Genomic DNA, 21,095 nt, shown 5'->3' on the forward strand with positions numbered 1-21,095 from the left:
TGTCTGTCGTGTGTCATGTGTGAGTCGCTGCAAACTGCTTTTAATTTTTGGTAACGCTTGAGTACTCTAACGCGTTACTTTTATGAATAGGTAACGCTGTATCATAACTGATTACTTTTAATTGATGGTAACGTTGTAACCTAACTAACTACTTTCCAAAGTAACTATACCCAACACAAGAACCAAGAGAAAACATTACCGTCTACAGCCGCGAGAGGGCGCTCTATGTCTTCAGTGTAGACTACAGGAGCACTGAGCAGCATTGTGGCTGGAGACAGTAATGTTTTCTGTTGTTTCATTTCTCTTGGTTCATTTCTCTCGGTTCATGTCAAATTAATTTTGATAAATAAGTCGCACCTGACTTTAAGTCGCAGGACCAGTCAAACTATGACATTTTTTTTGACTTATAGTCCTGAAAATACGGTACTTATTACTATTGTCCTCTTGCATTATCGTTTTTCTGTTTATCTCTGTAAAGCTGCTCAGACACAATCTTATTGTATAAAGTGCTATATAAATAAAGTGGACTTAACGTATAACTTAAAAAAAAATTTGCACAAGTCATGGTGCTTTTTCTGTCTGTGTTAGTGTAAAACGTTTCTTAGCAGCATGGACATTCTGTTAAATGCATTGTTTTGTTGAAGAAAGTCCTTGAGATCTGGAGCCACCGCTGAGTGAGTAAATGACAGGCTAACTTTTCCTGGAATAACCTCCCTTCATCAAAGTGAAGATGTTGAGGAGTTTTGCGGTAATGTCGGCACTCAAGCGAGAGATTGTGTGCTTTGTGAATGGCTTTGAGAAATGACTGTTTGCTGAAAGGCGTCTGTTGTATTAGGGCCGCGCGCTCACAGCGACAGAAGCCTGCTTGAGATTCTCCGGCCTCTCGTCTCTCTCTCAGCTGTCTGTCACGCCGGATGACTTTTCCATCTGCTCACTGAATCTTCGGGGGTAAAAAGCCAGAGTAAAAATTGGCTTGCTTTGATGACAATGTGACACATGAAATGGCTTCTTTTGTACGAGTCCCTGGGCGTCAGACAAAGCATGTCCCTGCTCTGCTTTCCTTTGACTGTCAGACTCGTGTGGAGTTCAGGTGAGACTGCCGCCATCAAACTTCGTCTATAGTGCCCTCAGGATAGATCCTGCTTTGCTACTGTGCATGAATATTCATTCATTTTCCTGAAATGATGATGCAAATATTTAAAATATTATGCAACTTTGTGAAATCCTGTAAATGCTGATTAACACACCTGTAACTGTAAATATAATGCCACTTATTATTATTATTATTTATATATAAAATTATCATGTGTTTTTGTTTCATTTTTATAGATCATGTATATATTTATTAATTTTTAATTGGATATGTGTCTTGTTTTATTTATAAAAAAAAATCTTATATTGAGTATTATTATTAAAAATATTTCAAATATTATGCAACTCTGTGAAATCCTGTAAATTTAGATTAACACACCTGTAAGTGTAAAACTCATATTTTGCCATTTTTATTGTAATTTTTTATGATAATTATTATTATTTACATACTGTATACCATGATTGCATTGTGTTTTTTTTTGCATTTATTTTTTCATTATAATTTTTTACACTTATAATGCTAATTATTATTTTTTTTTATATAATAATATAATATATATATTATTTTTCCAATTGTATTTTATTGGACATGTGCCATGTTTTTTTTGTTGTTTTTTTTTATTATTGAGTGCTATTATTACAATAATTTTAAGCAATATGTAATTCCATGAAATCATGTAAATGTCAATTGATGCATTTGTAACTGCACATTCTGTATCAATGCTGGCAGTTTTATAAAAGCTTTATGTTATGAGAAATTATGGTGAATTTACCACAGTTAAGAGGTGTTACACATGAGAGTATTAATGTAATAAAGTTTGTTGCTTTATTTAACCACCATCATTTCGCAGAAATCCTGCAGCTGTGAGTCGAGGAGTAATTAGCATCGAGGGGAGACTCATTTCAAGCACTTGTCTATTTGCAGCCGGGCTCTTCATGGACAGACCCGGAGGAGAATATCATCCAATCAGCAGTCTGCCAGCTGCGAGGAGGACACCACATGACACTGTTGCCCCCCAGTGTTTATTCTCTCCTCCATTTCAGTTATTTACTGCATCCTCCACAGTCAAGTCCAATCATAATACCATGTTTTTTTATGGTACCTGTTATTTATTTTGATACATATTTTGCATATACCATAATAATATTGTTTAAGTCCATTTTTTTATTATTTTGTTTATTCTAGATTTTATTTTAATATTTTCTTAGATATACAATGTTAATGACATGTTTATAATTATGTATGTTAATTATTGTTTTTATTTGGTTTATCATCATTATTATTTTTAACATATACCAGAATAATACCATGTTTGTTATTATTATGTATAGGTTTTTATTTCATTATTTATTCATTTTTACATGCACCATGATAATATATCACTATCATTATCATTATTATCATTATTATTATTATTATCATTATAATTATTATTATTGGATATGTGGCTTTTTTCTTCTTTTTTTTTTTTTACCTCCGATCAAGAAGTACAGTGGTGATGGAGTGATGGTATTTACATACATGGTACTTCAAAGAATGTACCACAGTATTTTGAGACATTTATGTTTTGTGTGTTGTCATTGAATATCATGTCATTATCATATTAAAAATATGCCATGTAAATTCCATGGTACATTAATATGCAATTATTCAGTACAATGGTATGCTCTGCTTTTGACAGTGTCTGATGACTATTTGCTTTCTTTCTGCAGTGATGGGAAAATGCAGATGTCAAGATTCCTTCTTCCCTTTAAGTGTCTCTGTTAGGACGTGTCATCATAAGTTGGTAACCATGGGGACAGATATCAGTTCTCCTGCATCCAGTGTCCCGTGTGGCATCCTTCATTGTGAAAGTGATGTATGGTGTGCAGTGCTGTCATGGCCGTCTGAGAATATACTGAGTTTATCACACATCATTCAACATTTTGGGTTCAGTAAGATTTTATTTTTGAAATAAATTAACTCCTGTGGCAAGAATGCAATGCACATAAAGTAGCACAGCTATTTACAACAGTGATAATAATCAGAAATGTTTCCTAAGCAGTAAATCTGCACATTAGAATTTCAGATTTCTGATGGATCAAGTGACACTGAAGACAGGAGTAGTTATGCAGAATATTCAGCTTTGATGACAGGAATAAATTATATTTTAATGTATATTCAAATATAAATAAGTTATTTTAATTTGTAAAAATATATCACAAAATATTATTACATTTACTTTATTTTTGATTAAATTACTTCAGCCTTGTTGAACAGAGACTTCTTTCGTATATGCTCCAAGTACAGTATATTTATGATACAATTTTTGAAGAACTGGCACGGTAGCTGATTGCACTATTATTATTATTATTATTATTATTATGTCTGTTTTACATATCAAGTAATCTGCCATTTAAGGTTTTGTCTGAAATAGAAATTCACGGTATATAGATTCTGTTATCTGAATTTCTGTCTGTCCATAAATAAATAAAACATAAATCCATGAATCAGCCCTTGCAGGATTTGACCTACAACCTTTAACCAGCCCTGTTCTTGAAAGACTAGCCAGCCCCGAGCCCACCCACCCACTGTCACTGAACCGCTCTTCATCACTCAATACTTGACCTGAAAACAAACACTCCACAGCCTGACAGACCCTTCAGGGCGCATGTATTAGTCACCACATACAACATGAACAATGACTCTTAGAAAATATTACTAGAAGGCCCTTGTCCAGGGGCCGCAATAGCTGGCCAGTCACACAGCAGAAAGTTTACTTTATAGTGCAGCTTAAATCCATGATTTGAAAAATACAAATCTCTTCATATTTACAGTGTCTCGACAGAGCAATGAATGGACGTCTGTGATGCGAGGAGAAAGAGCCGATTCAGCAAAGAGGAAGACCTCGGTCACAGAGAAACGGCACTCTGTACAGTAAGCACACAGATTTGGTTTCCGCTCCGGCCTTGGGATGTCGCCAGGGGGCTGCCGTTCAGGAAAAATGGAGGGAGACTGGAAGATTGAATGGGGGACTTGTTTAAGATGTGAAAAGTTGAAGGGAAATCTAACTAACATCTCAGTTGGCTAGTATATGCAGGTTTTAAGATTAAAGTGTAGATTTTAAAAAAGTCCCAAAAACTGTAAATTCTGTCATTATTCACTAACCCTCATGTCATTTCAAATCTGTATGCTTAGCCTATATTTTAGGGTGAAATACAAAAGGCAAGAGTGTTTTTAAAGAGAGTTTATGCAATTCTTTCCCATATTGACAGTTCATAGTGTTTAAAAAGAACAAAAACACTACAGAGTGCAACAGTCTGGTTCCAGGAGTAAAAAACCCAATCATTTTCTCCATAGGGAATTGATTTTTAACAGTAACTTGACTGACCTGCTGTGAGATGAAGTTTTTAATCTATGGTATATGCTTCTGTTGAAGCCATTTGCTCAAAATCATGTTAAAAAGCTGAATTTGTAGTGAAAAGGTACACTTTTGATAATTACTATATGTGAAAAATCTGCACCAATCAAAGAAAAGCAGCAAGCAAATCACATCAAAAGAAGAAAAGCTAATGTCAGAAAGTAAGAAATAAAACCAGAAAGTCATTTTGAAAAATGTTGTGAGCATTAGAAATACTCAGCATACTTTAAAAATCAACCCTGCAAAGGGAAGGAAAAAGCTGAATTTTAAATCCCCCTCTCCACTACAACTCTCAAAACACATTAGCATGCATTTAAATGTAAGAAAATGCAATAAAAAATATTTATTTATTTTTTTGGCTAAATGGTTTCCTTTTATGTTTTTTTTTTTTTTGGGGGGGGGGGGGGTCATCTATTTTGCAAAATAATATTGCTTTTAATTTCATGAATGCAATGCACAGGACAACTTATACAGTGCTTTTATTGTGATTTTTCCTTTGCTGCATGGGTACTTACTTTTATGTTCCATGGGTGACTTTCTTTTTTTCCAGACTTGGACTGTCATCAGGGAGCATAAACAATGGCAGAATTGTTAGCTGTGGTGAACTATCCCTTTAAATGCAACATTTTTAGCCTGGACAAAAAAACAAAAAAAGTTTTTCAGAGTGCTCTATGATGCATAAAAAGTTAGAGGGCTTCTCACCTGTGCAAAAATCTACTGAGAAACCACTGATAAGAATATGAGAAGTATTGGTTCTTGTTTTATGTTCCCATTATAATCCGATTCTACATGTGGAGGGAAGTTTCTCCAGCAGTCTGGGAATAATTGGTCCCTAGAGAGATCACATCAGCCCCACCTCTCTCCACCTCCCACATCTCTCTCTCTCTCTCTCTCTCAGTCCTGTCTAGAGCTCAACAGATGTAAGCAGCCCTGTTTTCTCTAACTGCTCAGCTAAAATATGGGACACTTGAAGACACGGGTATTGGTCATCTTCTGCTTGTTATTTACATGTTACAAAGCAGAAAAATTAAAAACCAGAGGTCTGCGCCAAAAGGATGTTGACTACATGGAAAAAGTAAGACTAAGTATTTATTGAATTATTTTTGTCTCTTTTTACTTCAAAGGGCAGGATAACTTTATATTTCTTTGTGAGTGTGTGTGTGTGTTGCATTTAAACCCAAAGGAAACTTGATTGCTCTGAGACTAAATTATGTGTTACTTAATTATTCAGATGTTTCTCATAAAATTCCAGGCAAGCGTTGACTTTAAAGAGTAGGGAGCTAAAAAGGACTGTGCATAGCAGCTCAGATCATTTTGGAATAAATTTGATTAATGTTCAAGATTCTGAGATTACAGACTTTTTATTGCACACTTTGCACAGTTTGAGATCTATTTTGAATCTCTGCAGGAGAGATATGATTTTATTTTTATCTCACAAGACCCTATTTCTCTAAAACAGTTATAAACGAGGTCTCCTCTGCACATAGCTTTTTTAAATAAGAAGTTTTGTCTTCTTTCAGAGGTTCTAGAAACTTTATTTTGAGCTGTCTGAAAGAGGTCATAACATCAGACACTTCAGTTTTAACCATGTAGTATGAGTGACTAAAAGATCATTGGTTATGCTAGCTGATTCTGTCTCTTAAAAAAAGAATCAATATTAAAACAGTGATTTCCTGCAGACAGTGCAAGTTTTTCTTATTGACTAAAGCCTTTGCCAATATTGAACAATGCCAGATTGATTTTCGCAGATGCAAGAAGAATATGAGTCACAGGGACCAGTTAACCAAGCGTTAACAATGCATTGATTGCTAAAAAGGATGTGACAAAGCTGTTTAAACTCCTTTCAAAGCCTTTTGCAGTAAACTAGCTAGAATTGTGTTTCAGGTACTCTTTATGTTAAAGCACTGTTTACAACTGCTAAAACAGCTTAGTCTGTTTGGTTAGTCTGAAAGTGTACTCACCCTCAGGCCATCCAAGATGTAGATGAGTTTGTTTCTTCATTGTAACAGATTTGGAGAAATGTAATGTCTTTCTCATCAAAGACATTAAATGATGGACTGGAGTGGAGTGGTGTGGATTACTGGTGGATTATTGTGATGTTCTTAATCAGATGTTTGGACTCTCATTCTGACGGCACCCATTCACTGCAGTGGGATCCATTGCTGAGCAAGTGATATAATGCTACAGTACATTTCTTCAAATTTGTTTTAAAGAAGAAACTAAATCATCAAGGATAGCATAATAAAGTATATTGTTACAAGCTAAAAAAAATATATACTTTGTGCTCTCAAAATGACATTTCTAACAAGCTTTGTCTCACCAACATGACCTAGCATAAACCACAAGGTGCTGAATGGGCCTTTGTGCTGACTTTATTTCAGGAAAGGTTACGGGCTGCGACAAATGAGTTAAGATGGTTTATCATAAACCATAATCAGTGAAATGACAAAAAACAAATCCAGGGCTCTATTGATCATGGACTGGGAAAAATGTCTTAGCTCCTAGATCAGAGCTACTCTATCTCCAAAAAAAGTGTTTTATTGTAAATGATTGTATCAGGTAAGCATGCTGCTAGATTTGTCACTGGAATGAAAAACAGGCACGGTGATTCTTTTGTATTTGCTCGCGGTGTGTAGATTATATGGAGGAGAATTTCTCATTCAGACCAGTCGGGAAGCATCACTAATGAACCTGGCAAGACTTGCCACCGAGGAAAATGGTGCTGTGTGCATCCAGCAAGGCAAAGCCAAGCGCAATGAAGGCTTGAGCTCGGCCACGGCACTGCAAGCTTATAAATATGAATACATTTCACTTCCTGGCTTGCCCATGGCCTGTATCGGGAAGATTTATTACCTATTTAAGGGCCCTTATTTCCACAGCTCTGTGCTCGCAGGCATGCTGATTAGAAGCTGCATTACTCTTGCAGAAGAGACTCAGGTGACAACGGAGCTGCTTACTAAAGCCAGACCCCCTGTGCCCAGAGCTGTGTATTGTTCACGCAGACGAGGTTTGGTTAGGCGATAACATCACTTCATATTCGACACGTGCGCTCGGAAGCCCTTCACTTATTGATATGTAAATGTTTGGTGGGTCACTGGCTCGCTAATGCGCGTACATTTGTACAAAAAAACTCTTAAATAGCCTATTATGCATGCCCTTTTTCTGCATGGTCGCAGAGCTCGCTGGTTGTTCCACCTGGCATTTTGGCGAAGTTTCTCAGCCATCAGTGGCACTGGCATAAGTCAACTGAATGTTCATTAAAATGCATTTTTCTGCTCACAAAGGCTCTGCAGGTTCTGGTAGTTGATTCAATGAATGCATAACATCATATATTTTGACTATTAGTGCATATTATTAAGCAAATATTTAGCTGTTGGTGCCATCTAGCCTATACAATTTTTAGTAGGCCATTAGGCTATGTATTTTCTATTATAATATTTCGAGTAAGCTTTTATTTACATAACTTTAGTTTTAAACTTCTGTTTAGAGTCAATGCAAAAGTGTATTGTTTTTATTTGAGCTTCATTTTTTATTTTAAAAGTTGCAGTGTTTAGTTATTTAACAAAAATAGCCTAATATAGCATGGTTTGATGATGGGTGTTATTTCTTTTCTAAGTGGTCAGACTTAAGCCCTGTTCAGGCTACACAAATTTATTGTTATGTATTTATAAAAATATAATATATTATATTTATTTATTTATTGTCTGTTACGATAGTCACTGTGGCTAAAGTTTTGTCTTGGGTTGGCAATATTGCTAATTTTGCAAAACTGAACTTGTAGGTCAGTTGTCTTGGTCCAGACCAAAAAAAAAGAAGAAAGAAAGTAGAAAAGGTTAGACTACATTTAGTCCTGGTTCCATCATTTTTAACACCAAGCCTAGCAAACAAAGTTCGATTTAACCAAAGTCAAACCTGCAAATTAAATAACACACTGGAAACCACCCACAAACATTTTAGTAATTCATACTGGCATTTTGCATGGTTAATCAGGTTAGTACTCGACTAGTATAACCCTGCATGTTTTAAGATGATCATACTGTCAAAGAATGCCATATCCGCGTTTAAGCTGTTTGTTTATCTGAAACTCTGTGAACAACTGTGTGATCAGATAATAAATGACATAATGACAGACTGATTGGACAGATGATTCAGTCTCCATCCAGCCAGGCTTAATGCGTGCAGCGTCACAGACAGTGTAGGCTACTTCTCCATGCCCATTAGCTACATTGTCTAAAACATTAAGTATTAGCCATAGCATGGTATTTTCATAAGTTCCCAGAGACCACACCATAATAGCTCATTCCAGATGCATTACATTGACTAGACTTGACTTGGATGAGGTTGTTACCTACTGTTCAGGAACTCCAAGTTACAAAATATGCTGTTTAGTATCATGCCAGAAACCTCCTGTTGAATCCTGCATGTTTTCAGTATTCCAGCTGCCTCCAAGGTCCAGCAGGCACCCAGGGAAGGGATGGAAATCCAGGAGTGAATGGAATTCCAGGTACTCCTGGAATACCGGGCCGGGATGGTGCAAAAGGGGAGAAGGGTGAATGTGTGACGGAGAGGTTTGAAGAGCCGTGGAAACCCAACTACAAGCAATGTGCCTGGAACTCTCTCAACTACGGCATCGACCTGGGCAAAATTACAGTGAGGTCACAATTATGAAAACTGCTTTAGAAAGCATGTCCAAAAAACAAAAAAACAATGCTTTCTTACTTTATCATCTATATACATAATAATTGGCATTAGCTTTTATTTATTATTTTCAGTTTTCATTTTAAGTCATTTTTGTAGCATGTGCTTTTGTCAGTTTTATTCATTTTCTTTCATTTCCGAAACATTTTATATAGCTTTTATTTTTATTTAAGCTATAGTTTTTTGAAAATCTAGAAAGTAAAAATAAGTAGTTATTATATATATATATAAGTTTTTCAAATGTGTTTTTCCATCTTTGTTACATATTTATAATCAATTTTTATTTGTAGTCAACAGTCACATTTAATTCAGTGTGTTTTTGCTGTTTCTTTGTAATTATTGGTAAGGTTGACGTTATATATATGTATAAACTTTAAAGTACCATGGTAATACCTTGTTTTTAGGTGAGGAAAAACTGTTTAAAATTTCTATTAAAATTAAAATAAATACATATAAAAATAATTCAATAAATAAATGTAATTTCCAATATTTGCAAATTTTCTGCAGCTCTTTGTCAAAAAAAAGAGTGCAATTTATATACAATTGTGTAGGTAATTATAATAATGTTTGGAAAAGTAATAGTGGTGGCAACCACTTGGTAATCATTCAGAACAATGGTAAGACTCAAAGCACTTTAGTAATACTGTCTCAGAGTATCAGCATACCACAGTATTTTTTCTGCAGGATATGTTTGGTTTATATGCTTCTTTCGAGCAGGTGTGTTGTAAACAAGGCATTAGATTCATCAGCTCTTCCTGTGTTCCTGTCCTCAGGAGTGTACGTTCACTAAGAAGCATGCAGACAGTGCTCTCCGTGTGCTGTTCAGCGGCTCACTCAGGCTGAAGTGTAAGACAGCTTGTTGTCAGCGCTGGTACTTCACTTTTAATGGGGCAGAATGTGCCGCTCCGCTGCCTATAGAGTCCATCGTTTACCTGGACCAGGGAAGTCCAGAATTCAACTCTACCATCAACATACACAGAACCACGTCAGGTAAGAGGCAAGAAACCACTCGTTCAGACAGTGACATAAGAACTGGAAATCTGAGACTGCCAAAAACAAGTCCTTACAGTGTGTCTCAGCACACATCAGTCCTGTTATGGCATTTTATGAAACTCCAGTTTGAAATGGAGATTTTTAAAGTACATTTTTGCAAGATTTGTAACATTCTATCAGACAAATAAGTCTTCTAGTGTTAATAATTTTGCAGAAATTAATGTTGGACAAATGTTGGCAAGCGAGATATTTACTTGCAGAGTTCTGCTGAAAGAATGATTTTATTTTTGAGTCATGCATTATTTTTAGTAGGTGGAAATTATTAAAATCTTAGTAACAAGACTGATGTTTAATCTGTGTCAAAAAAAACAAATTTTACTTGTCTTTTTAATAATAAATAACAACTTTACATCATACATTACATTTGATCACTTTTTTTGGTATTGTGAAAAAAACTATTTTTGAATGTTGTTTTAGACTTTTATTTTATTTTTGTCAAGACACGTCACACATGAAAATCAAAGGGAATATGTGCTGTACATATACAGTTTATTGAATAATTATTATTATTTATCTGTCAATTATTTAATTAAATGTTTATATTCATTCTTAAATAACTTAAAATAAATAATGTATTTTTTCAGTATATATAATTTTATATTTTTTCTTAAATCATTAGAAAAATGTAAATATTTTATAATATGTATTATATATATATATATATATATATATATATATATATATATATATATATATATATATATATATTTGTAAACAATTTATTGGAATAAATAAATTCAAAAAATTTATAATATGATATATATATATATATATATATATATATATATTCAGCAATTATTTATTTATATTTGTAGAATATTTTAAATATGTATAATAATAATAAGCAGGGAGATGTTGGAGAACTGGTCATTTTGCTAAATAAACCCTTTCAGGATGAATCAGGATATTTGGCGTTTGGGTCTATTTTGCGATAATGACTGTCTGTCTGTCCATTATGCCTAACACATGGTAATAAGGAGCACAAAAGGCAGCCTTGTGTAGAATGACTCATGCTGTTTTCCCCTCGGTTTTGACCTGTAATATAAAGTTCAGCTTGAAGTCTGAGATGGTCATCTGAGTACCAGAGCAGAGTTATGAGAAACGGTCAGACTGACACACCGTCTGTTTGTTTCAGTTGAAGGTTTATGTGAAGGAGTTCGGAAAGGCCTGGTTGATGTAGCGATCTGGGTGGGAACCTGCGGAGACTATCCACATGGAGACGCTTCAACCGGCTGGAATTCTGTTTCCCGCGTGATCATAGAAGAGCTTCCTCTGAGCAGCTGAGTCCCTCACAGTCTTCCAGAAACTACCAAGCACTTTCTGTGCTACTACAATTTTGTTTTTGTTTTTTTTAAAAGATGAATTGCTTTGTACTACTCTTAAAATATATTTTTTTTATTGACATTGACGGTTCCATGAAGAACATTTAACATACTTTTGATTCCACAAAATATTCTTTAGGGTTTTTCACAGATGCCATGGAAGAGTCCAATTTGCATCCTCAGAGAAATTTTCAGTGATCAGTTCTAAAAAGAACCTTTTTTTTTTTTTAGTGTGATGAACATGGATCAAATGGGACCATTTTATTGTTCCTACAGCGGATCAAAACAGTGGATCTGTACACACCACAAGCACTCACGCTCACTTATAATGATCTTTCGCCATTATATCCTCGAATATTTTATGTAGAGCTTCATTCAAACCCTTTTCAGAGACTTAAAGTCCTACAAGAGCTACAGATGATGAAGGTATTTTAACTACACTAGCAGAAACACAGTGAGCAGCATGATAGACACTAAAACACTGCAGAAAATAAGAATGGAGAATGCAGCAAATATAACTATTTTATCTGTTATACATACTGTTTTTTTATGAAAAAAAAAAGGTATTTGTAAAGATTTTTTTCCCTATGTACATTTTGCATTATTAAGAGCAGCTTGTTAAGAGCATTTCATAAAAACAATATTATGATTGGGATCTTACATTTTAATATTTACATCCAATATATTTTTTTCTTCTTCTCAGGACAATGTGCTTTGGCTCTTATGACCGAATAATGTTATCGTTGATGACTTTTTATTTATTTATTTTTTTTAATTATTATTTTACAAAGTACTGTTGGTCGGATGGAAATTTATATCTGTTCCAAAAAAGTGTTGCCTGCACCTGCTGAAAAGGAAATATAGTGACAGTAGCTCTCGGAAATTTTACTGATAGAGACTGATAAAAGGCAGCAGAATGTGAGAAAGAAAGGAACGAGGGATAGTGGGAAGAGGGAGGAAACCCTTGATCTAAAAAAAATAAAATAAAAAAAGAACCTTTTGAGGACTGGAAAGATTCCATGGATGTTAAAGGAACCATAAATGCCAATAAAGAACTTTTATGTTTAAGAGTTTACTGGACTAAATGTTCATTGGATGAGTAAAGTGTAGGGATTTTTTTTTTTTTTTAAGAACTATTCACTGAAAGGTTCTTTGGGAAACCAAAAACATTTTTTTTTTTTTTTTACTTTCATTTCCTTCCAACCAGTGGCGTAGCCTAAAAATAGATGCAGAATTATTTTTTATAGTCTCAATAAAAAAATGTTTAATAAACTTGGGCTATTGTTGTTTGCTTAGAATATATATATATATATATATATATATATATATATATATGTGTATATATATATATATATATATATATATATATATATATATATATATATATATATATATATTTATTATTTTTTTTCCGCAACTCGGTTGATTCCGGTTGATTCAGATCGGCACTTCGGAGCATGTTCGCGACTCGGTTGATTCAGATCGGGACTTCGGAGCATGTTCGCGACTCGGTTGATTCAGATCGGGACTTCGGAGCATGTTCGCGATTCCGTTGATACAGATCGGCACTTCGGAGCCTGTTCGCGACTCGGTTGATTCAGATCGCCACTTCGGAGCCTGTTCGCGACTCGGTTGATTCAGATCGGGACTTCGGAGCATGTTCGCGACTCGGTTGATTCAGATCGGCACTTCGGAGCCTGTTCGCGACTCGGTTGATTCGGATTGGCACTTCGGAGCATGTTCGCGACTCCGTTGATTCAGATCGGCACTTCGGAGCATGTTCGCGACTCGGTTGATTCAGATCGGCACTTCGGAGCCTGTTCGCGACTCCGTTGATTCAGATCGGCACTTCGGAGCCTGTTCGCGACTCGTTTGATTCAGATCGGCACTTCGGAGCCTGTTCGCGACTCGGTTGATTCAGATCGGGACTTCGGAGACTTTTCGCGACTCGGTTGATTCAGATCGGGACTTCGGAGCCTGTTCGCGACTCGGTTGATTCAGATCGGCACTTCGGAGCATGTTCGCGACTCGGTTGATTCAGATCGGGACTTCGGAGCCTGTTCGCGACTCGGTTGATTCAGATCGGGACTTCGGAGCCTGTTCGCGACTCGGTTGATTCAGATCGGCACTTCGGAGCCTGTTCGCGACTCGGTTGATTCAGATAGGGACTTCGTAGCATGTTTGAGATTTTTTTAAATTCAGATTTGGACATCGAAGCAGGAAGTGTTTGTCAAACAGTTAATTGGTGATAAATGAATATTTGGACTTGAGGCTTTTTTTTTAACCTGTCGATTCAGCCTGTACATGGACCCACACACAAAGGTGGACACACTCTAGACTTAATCATTAGTAGGGCTCTAAACTTTTCATCCATTGTACCTTGATATATTTCTAGAAGCGCTTCGGCAGCATTTGTTTGCAGATGCCACTCGGTTTGATATTTTGTGACATTTATGTAGCCTATATTTAAGTCCGACAGCCCTCTCTTGATGTCTACCTCTACAAACAAGGGCTGAAACAATCACTTAACCTCATACTGGAGTGACAGACTCTTAAAACTACAGTAAAAGTACGTTTGTAAGTAATTATGTTTAACAATTTGAGCCTGGACAGGAACTGTAAAATACATTTTATTGGATCATTTTTAAATGTCAATAAAGTTTTTTTTTTTTTTTTTTTAGAACTATCTTGGGTACAGGTTCTTCAAAGAGCATTAGTTATTAACCTATGAGCATAACAAATTTTAAGGGCCATGAATTTGAGCTCATTAACACAAATGTCAGCAATGAGCCAGAAATGTCAGATTCAGTGTATCTGTGTGTGCGCTTGTGAAACCTGAGGTTTTGTTTAGTCATTGCACAGAACACATACAGCAGCAATGAAACCTGGATGTAAACATGAAGAAGACTTACACACTCATAAAACCACTGATGAATTACCATTGGGCAATATAGCCAAAACAATTATATCTCTATTTTCTGCCTTCTGACAATATTTGCAATACAATCGATCTCAAAATGTATGTATTTGGTCTGAAATTGCAGAAAAGACATTTATAATGTTACAGTAGATTTCTATTTCAATAAGTGCTGTTCTTTTGAACCTTCTATTCATCAAAGAATCCTGAAACACAAAACTGTCAACACAAATGTTTTCAGCATTTTATAATAATGGGGGTTTTTGTCAGCAGCAAATCGGCACATCAGAATGATTTCAGAAGATCATGTGACACTGAAGACTGGAGTAATGATGCTGGAAATTCAGATTTGATCACATGAATAAATTACATTTTACAATATATTTAAATATTAATATAACTTATTGTATACGGTTTTTCTGTATTTCTAATCAATAAAATGCAGCCTTAGTGAGATGTCTTTAAAAAACATTTTAAAATATTAATACCAACCCAAATGTTTGAGTGGTAATATACCAAATGGAGGAATTAAAAAAAATAAAAATAAAAAAAAACACGGGATTTTTTTTTTTCAACTGTGAAACTGAGGATAAAAAGCACATTAAAATTATTAGAATAGTCACAAAGTTGTTTATTTTCAAGCTGACAGTGAATTATTCACAAATATGGATATTTCAGATATTGCCCAGCCCTTGTTATCATAACCCATTGCTATCTCTTGATAAAAAGTTTCTATTAGATAAAACAAACAGCCTGTATGTGAATATAATTTACAGCCACACATAATATACCACTCATGTTCACAATAATGTCACCAGTGTTGTAGAGAAACCAAACAAGTATTGGTTTTTTGACGAGTGTCTCCTGTTAGACACACAAATGACACTCTGACCTCTGTGACCTCATGCACTTCAGTTCTCCAGAGAAGACCAGGATGTTTTATTTCTCTCGGTTTACATTTCTGACTTCTCCATGGCTGTCAAACACTGTCACTGACAGGACGTCCCATCCCAGGTCCAGCTCTGCTCTCTGACGGACGGCTTTGCTGCAGTTATTCCCGTTCTCAGTTCACTTGTGCTGGTCCAGGAGGAAGCGGGAAATGTTCTCATAGACCAAGAAGGTAATGCAGCAGGCCGGAGTGACTCGGACCAGGTTGGGCACCATGCCTTTGTAGAAACCCAACAGGCCTTCGTTTCTGATCCAACACCAGGAGAAAGGCACAAGTTAAAGACTACTCCCAAAAAACACATGTGAAAATTCAAGACTGATCAGCTTTATATCTTGCACATATTAAACCGTTATAGGCTCTCTGGTTGTTTTGATCAAAATTAATGTTATCATTTCATCTCATTTTCTAGAACACTGCATTCAGAAGTTTAGGAGATTTTAATTAAGATTTTAATTAATAATATTTTCATTCACCAAGGTTGCATTAAATTGATCTAAGCTGACAGTGAAGATTATTGCGACAATAATATTGTAAAATATTACATAAAATACAAACACTTCATATATTGAATTACAGTATTGTATTACAAATGTATAATATAAACAGTACAGTTCATCAACTCCTGAACAAAAAGCATTAAAGTTTCAGCAAAAAAAAAAAAACCAGCAAAAAAAAAAACTTCAGCTTTGCATCATAGGAATAAATTATATTTTAAAATATATTCAAGTAGAAAACAGTTCTTTTATTGTAATAATATTTCACAATATTGCACATTTTACTGTATTTTTTTTATCAAATGAATGCAGCTTTGTTAAGCAGAAGAGACTTCAGTTCATAAAAACATATATATTTGAATGGTACTGCAGTATATACATTTCATTAATGTAGTTAAAATGTAAGTCTATAGGGCATTAAGGCAGGTTCGATTGCATAAAAGTGAAGCTGTTTTTTTTGTTTTTGATATTTAGATCACCAACATATGATTGTGTTTGGTTTGAGTTTAGCATGTAAATCTCATGCTTACCTAAACGTTCTCTGGACAACATCTATCACTCCATCATACGTGTTGTGCTGATCTTGCAGACGGGCTCGGACCACCTGATACGGGTATGTCATAGCCACTGCAAATATTTTGGACAAAGCTGCCATGGTAATGTATTCTAATGCATTCTAGGGAGAAAATAGAGTACAAAATGCACCATGAGCAACTACAAACTACATTAATGAGCTGATGAATGAGGCTGTTTAGCATAATACCACTTTGAAAAGTGATGCCAATTTGGACACCTAAAATTAAACATACAAGGTCAAGTGACAACAGCATATCTATTTTGAAATGTTTATTGTTGCATAATGTGATGTTTCACATTTTAAAAGGGCACAATATGCAGTAAACATTTAGTTCATTTTATAAACTATCAAAGTGTGTCGTGCTCATACCAGTTTAGCATCTGGTTGCATCTTTCTATATTTGTTATAATCTCTCTTCAGCTCTTCATATGCCATGAACTGCAGTGCACCATGGGAGGTTCCAAGCAATCCCGGGACAAACCCCTAGGGATCATAACAGTTAACTTAACTAGATAAAGCAAACAAACAAACTCCACAACATGCAACACAACATTCCCGTGCACACTCCTTATTTCCTTATACAAGTGCTCCTCCTACTGGCACAATTTGGAATTTCTTCAACTATTTCCTGTTAAAAGAAACATTCCCTGTAAGTTGCCATAGAAAGCCACTTGTACCCCATAGAGGCCTGCGATCCCTTCATGGCGGTAGATTTTCACAAGAGCATCCATCATCCCCTTATACTGCTTCTTAGATGGATCGGCGCTGTACTGCAGAACCAGGCGAGTTTTGGTGACCCAGATGGGATTGGTCAGGCAAAGCGTCACCGCCCCTTAAAAACAGTGACATTAAACATAAAGTAAATGAATGGCAGCTGTTGTAAAACTAAGATCCACATGAAAAGAGTCATTACTGGACTTTAATGGCTCACGCGGAGTCATTCCAGTGAAGGATGTGCCTCATTCAATTAGAGAAGCACATGACACACATACTCTTCAACATGAGCTCTTTCTGGAAGTTTAGATTATATCCATTCTTCCGATCCATTTACATGCCGTTTAATGTCACAAAAAGCTTTTATATGATATTAATGGACAAATCGTGACTTGATGGACTAATCAAGACAAAGACTGCTGGTCTAGTGATAGATGGCTCTGCTAATGGTTGTGCCCACTTGGTTATAAAACAATAAGGGTTGATATACTGACCTGCTCCTGCTGCTGACAGCAGATGTTCAGTAGCACTCAGCTCTGTCTGTCTGCCCTCTTTCCTGTGCGCTTTGATTGCATTGTAGCTGCAAATAATAAAAAAAATTATATTACTTAAGTGATGTTTATATCGAAACACCTAACTGATTCTGTACTGAAAAGCATTGCAACTAAAAGTAGAACTTAAAGGGGTCATATGATGCTTTTTTAAAGATCATTATTTGGTGTAACAGAATATGCTGACATGCTTTAATGTAAAAAAAAAAAACACATAATTTTTCAAATACTGTACATTATTGTAGGTCCTCTTTGCCCCCCTTCTCTCAAACGTTGTTTTCTACAAAGTCCCTGTTTCCTACAAACACAGTCTGCTCTGATTGGCCAACTGACCCAGTGCATTGTGATTGGCCGAACACCACAAACACTTATGGGAAATGTAACGCCCCTTTCCATAATCACGAGCTTCATCTTTCAACATAAATGTAGGCAAAATTAAAAATGTCATTAGGTTTACCATCAGTTCAAGCTCGAAAGAGGAACATAGTGGTGTGACAGACACAGTCATGAAGCTCGTATGTGTTTGAAGTACACAAGCCACCGATTGTTAAGACGGCTGACTCCTCTGTGTGACCTTGTCTCTCTGCCTCTCACACACACGATGCGCAAAACTCCGCATTTGAACATTCAATAGCAAATACTTAAACGAATAACAAAACATACTTACAGTAGCTGATTCAGAAGCCCCAGATTGTCGTAGCAAAGTCAGAATGACCTCCTCTCTCAGGTTCATTAAACAGTCTTCCATAAAATGCATTGCTGTTCTGTTGTAAGTAATCTTATAGATCCCTAAATGCATCTACTTTCAGAAGGCCAAATAAAGTGCATTTGCTTTCTCCTAGATACACACAGCATCTCCCTGACATGACTGCTTCAACACTTACTGTGCTACTGGAACCACGCCTTCTTTCTTTGGGTGAAGATTTGGGCAGCTTTATGCAAATATTTCCACATAGAGACGTAGACATGTTTACTTTTATAAAGAATATCTTTTTGGATTTGAGACTTTAGTCTTTGCAACTTAACAGATCTTTTTCATGGACCAAGAGCTTGTAACACTCCAAAAAGGAAAGAAAAATTTCACATCACATCATATGACCCCTTTAGGCATGCACTATTTTCACAAAAAATTATAAGCTCTTTACATAATGCAAAAATATACACCATGCAGGATGCATTATACTGTGCTCATTACAGGGAGAAAAATGCATACAAGAAAAAGTAAAGCCCCCATGATGCTCCAGCACCCCAGATATTTGGGGTGACACCTTGATAAAGGCCCCTGAGACCCTCCTGCTGCCAGACGCTTTTCATGCAGTGCAGAACTCCGCTGTATTTCGGTCTAACATCCAGCCCGTCACTCACTGTAATACAGTAAAGAGCAAAACAGTTGAGCCTTACTCATGCCACACCTTTCAGCAATGCATGCTGGGATACTGCAAAAACTCTCATACACTATACAGAAAAATCTGTTAAACTTTATGCAACAATTTATTTGATTTACTTGACATCATAAATTTAAATTAATTTGGAAATGGTCTGTTTTACATACAATTCCTGATACAAAATCTTTATTTTATTTACTTATTTTACAATAATTTGAATATATAAATATAATTGCAAATACAATTTATTAAACTATACATCTAGATGTTGACAATTACAAATATTTATTTTGGGGTTAATTGCATCATACCATTTGCTTGTAAAGTTGACAGATATATATGTTGATATATTTCCATATATATATTTAAATCTGATCTGTTTAGTATTATAATAAAACGTGTTAATGACGGTTGTTAATATTGTTTCTATGTACAGCGCCTACATGTTTTATTAAAATGAAGCTAATTATTAGAACTTTTCCCACCATAATTAGTGATATTAATGTTTGCTAGAACTAGACATCTAGATGTTGGACAAGTTTCATATATTTATTCTGGGACTAATCACATCATAACATTTTGTTGTACAGTTTAATAATAAATTACTACATTTGTCAAATGTTGACATATTTTCATTTACATTTAAATGTGCATATATGTTTATGATAAATAACATGCAATAAATTGCGGTTATTCATATTTTTCAAAATACAGTACCTATTTTTTATTCAAATAAAAAAAATCATTATTAAGCATTATTATTAGCTATAAAACTGACCTTTTAATCTCAAATGGCATGACCACCCAGTACATTTAATGACATATTGGTTCTGGTTTTACAGATAACTTACCCGCGAACCTAATTTTGACAAGATCCAAAGGATGCAGCACCAGTGTGGACACCACTCCTCCACTGAGCCCTGCTATTAAATTCTCGATCTTCACATGACTGAAGAGTCTCTGCAGGCTGCTGGTGAGGGTCAGAGGGACAGGGGAGCCCTGGCTGGGACTGGGACTCATGACTGCTCCCTTACTGCAGGTAACACCAAAATCACCTAACGTTATCTTAACATGAACAGTCTTAAAGAATCATTTCAAAGCATTTAGACCGGTAAAGAACTTCCTGGAATTTGAATTTCAAGAATCAACGGTGTGCATGACCTTACCAGTTAATGCGAGATCACATGCAGTGACAGCAGGGACGATTCAGACGGAAACATGCTGAAACTGGAGCATGGCGCTTTCCACAACACAAACTACGCATGCGTACCATTGAACTTTCAAAATAAGAGTTTTTGACCATGACGAAAGTCAGTAGCGGAAATAAGAAAATAATAACTAATATACTAAAATAAAAAAGACCTACATAAAATAAAAAAAATCACACCATTGTATTTTGTTGTAAAGTTTATTAATTAATTACATCATGACTGTCGACAGTGTATTCATTATTTATATAATATGTTCTTCTACAATATGGCCTTTTGCTCTATTTTACTTTTCTCTATTATTATATATCGTGTAATATAACGTTGCTGTTCTCTGAATTAAAAAATAAATAAAAATAGTGTCATGATGAAAATGACCATTAGTATAATCTGGTTATGAGAAGGCATTACTTTTAAAATGTACCGTGAATAAGTGATGTATTATTTTCATGAGAGATTTTATTTCTTTTATTGACTCGTCATTTATAACCGATACATTAGATCAGTTAAGTCAAAATGGTTAAATCTCTCTATTTAAAACTAAATATAATTACACAAAGCATCAATTTTACACACCGACATGTCTAAATTAAGGCTCATGTAATAAAACAGTTGCATGTACTGTACAATAATGTATAATTACATTATTGTATTAATAAAAAACACTACATAACTATGATCAGTTTTAAGATAACAAGTAGTAGAATGGTAATTTCATACTATTATATGATAAA

The 21,095-nt window shown here is 35.2% G+C and overlaps 2 protein-coding genes across 2 annotated transcripts; one reads left to right on the forward strand and one right to left on the reverse strand.

Moving 5' to 3' along the window:
- The first annotated feature begins 5,403 nt into the window (after window positions 1–5,403).
- LOC128031051 (collagen triple helix repeat-containing protein 1-like) lies at window positions 5,404–12,838 on the forward strand. The gene is made up of 4 exons (XM_052619264.1): window positions 5,404–5,568; window positions 8,925–9,143; window positions 9,965–10,181; window positions 11,380–12,838. Exons 1-4 carry the CDS (start codon window positions 5,452–5,454, stop codon window positions 11,526–11,528), a joined length of 702 nt encoding a protein of 233 aa, XP_052475224.1. The 5' UTR covers window positions 5,404–5,451; the 3' UTR covers window positions 11,529–12,838.
- A 2,252-nt stretch (window positions 12,839–15,090) lies between these two features.
- LOC128030014 (mitochondrial folate transporter/carrier-like) lies at window positions 15,091–20,438 on the reverse strand. Its single transcript, XM_052617474.1, has 8 exons — window positions 20,320–20,438; window positions 20,005–20,186; window positions 18,982–19,132; window positions 17,712–17,797; window positions 17,181–17,335; window positions 16,873–16,986; window positions 16,457–16,602; window positions 15,091–15,678 (listed from the first exon to the last, which is right to left on the reverse strand). Exons 2-8 carry the CDS (start codon window positions 20,171–20,173, stop codon window positions 15,552–15,554), a joined length of 948 nt encoding a protein of 315 aa, XP_052473434.1. The 5' UTR covers window positions 20,174–20,186; window positions 20,320–20,438; the 3' UTR covers window positions 15,091–15,551.
- Window positions 20,439–21,095: the final 657 nt, after the last annotated feature.

This window comes from Carassius gibelio, chromosome A16 (assembly GCF_023724105.1).
Source record: "Carassius gibelio isolate Cgi1373 ecotype wild population from Czech Republic chromosome A16, carGib1.2-hapl.c, whole genome shotgun sequence".
Taxonomy (NCBI): Eukaryota; Metazoa; Chordata; class Actinopteri; order Cypriniformes; family Cyprinidae; genus Carassius; species Carassius gibelio.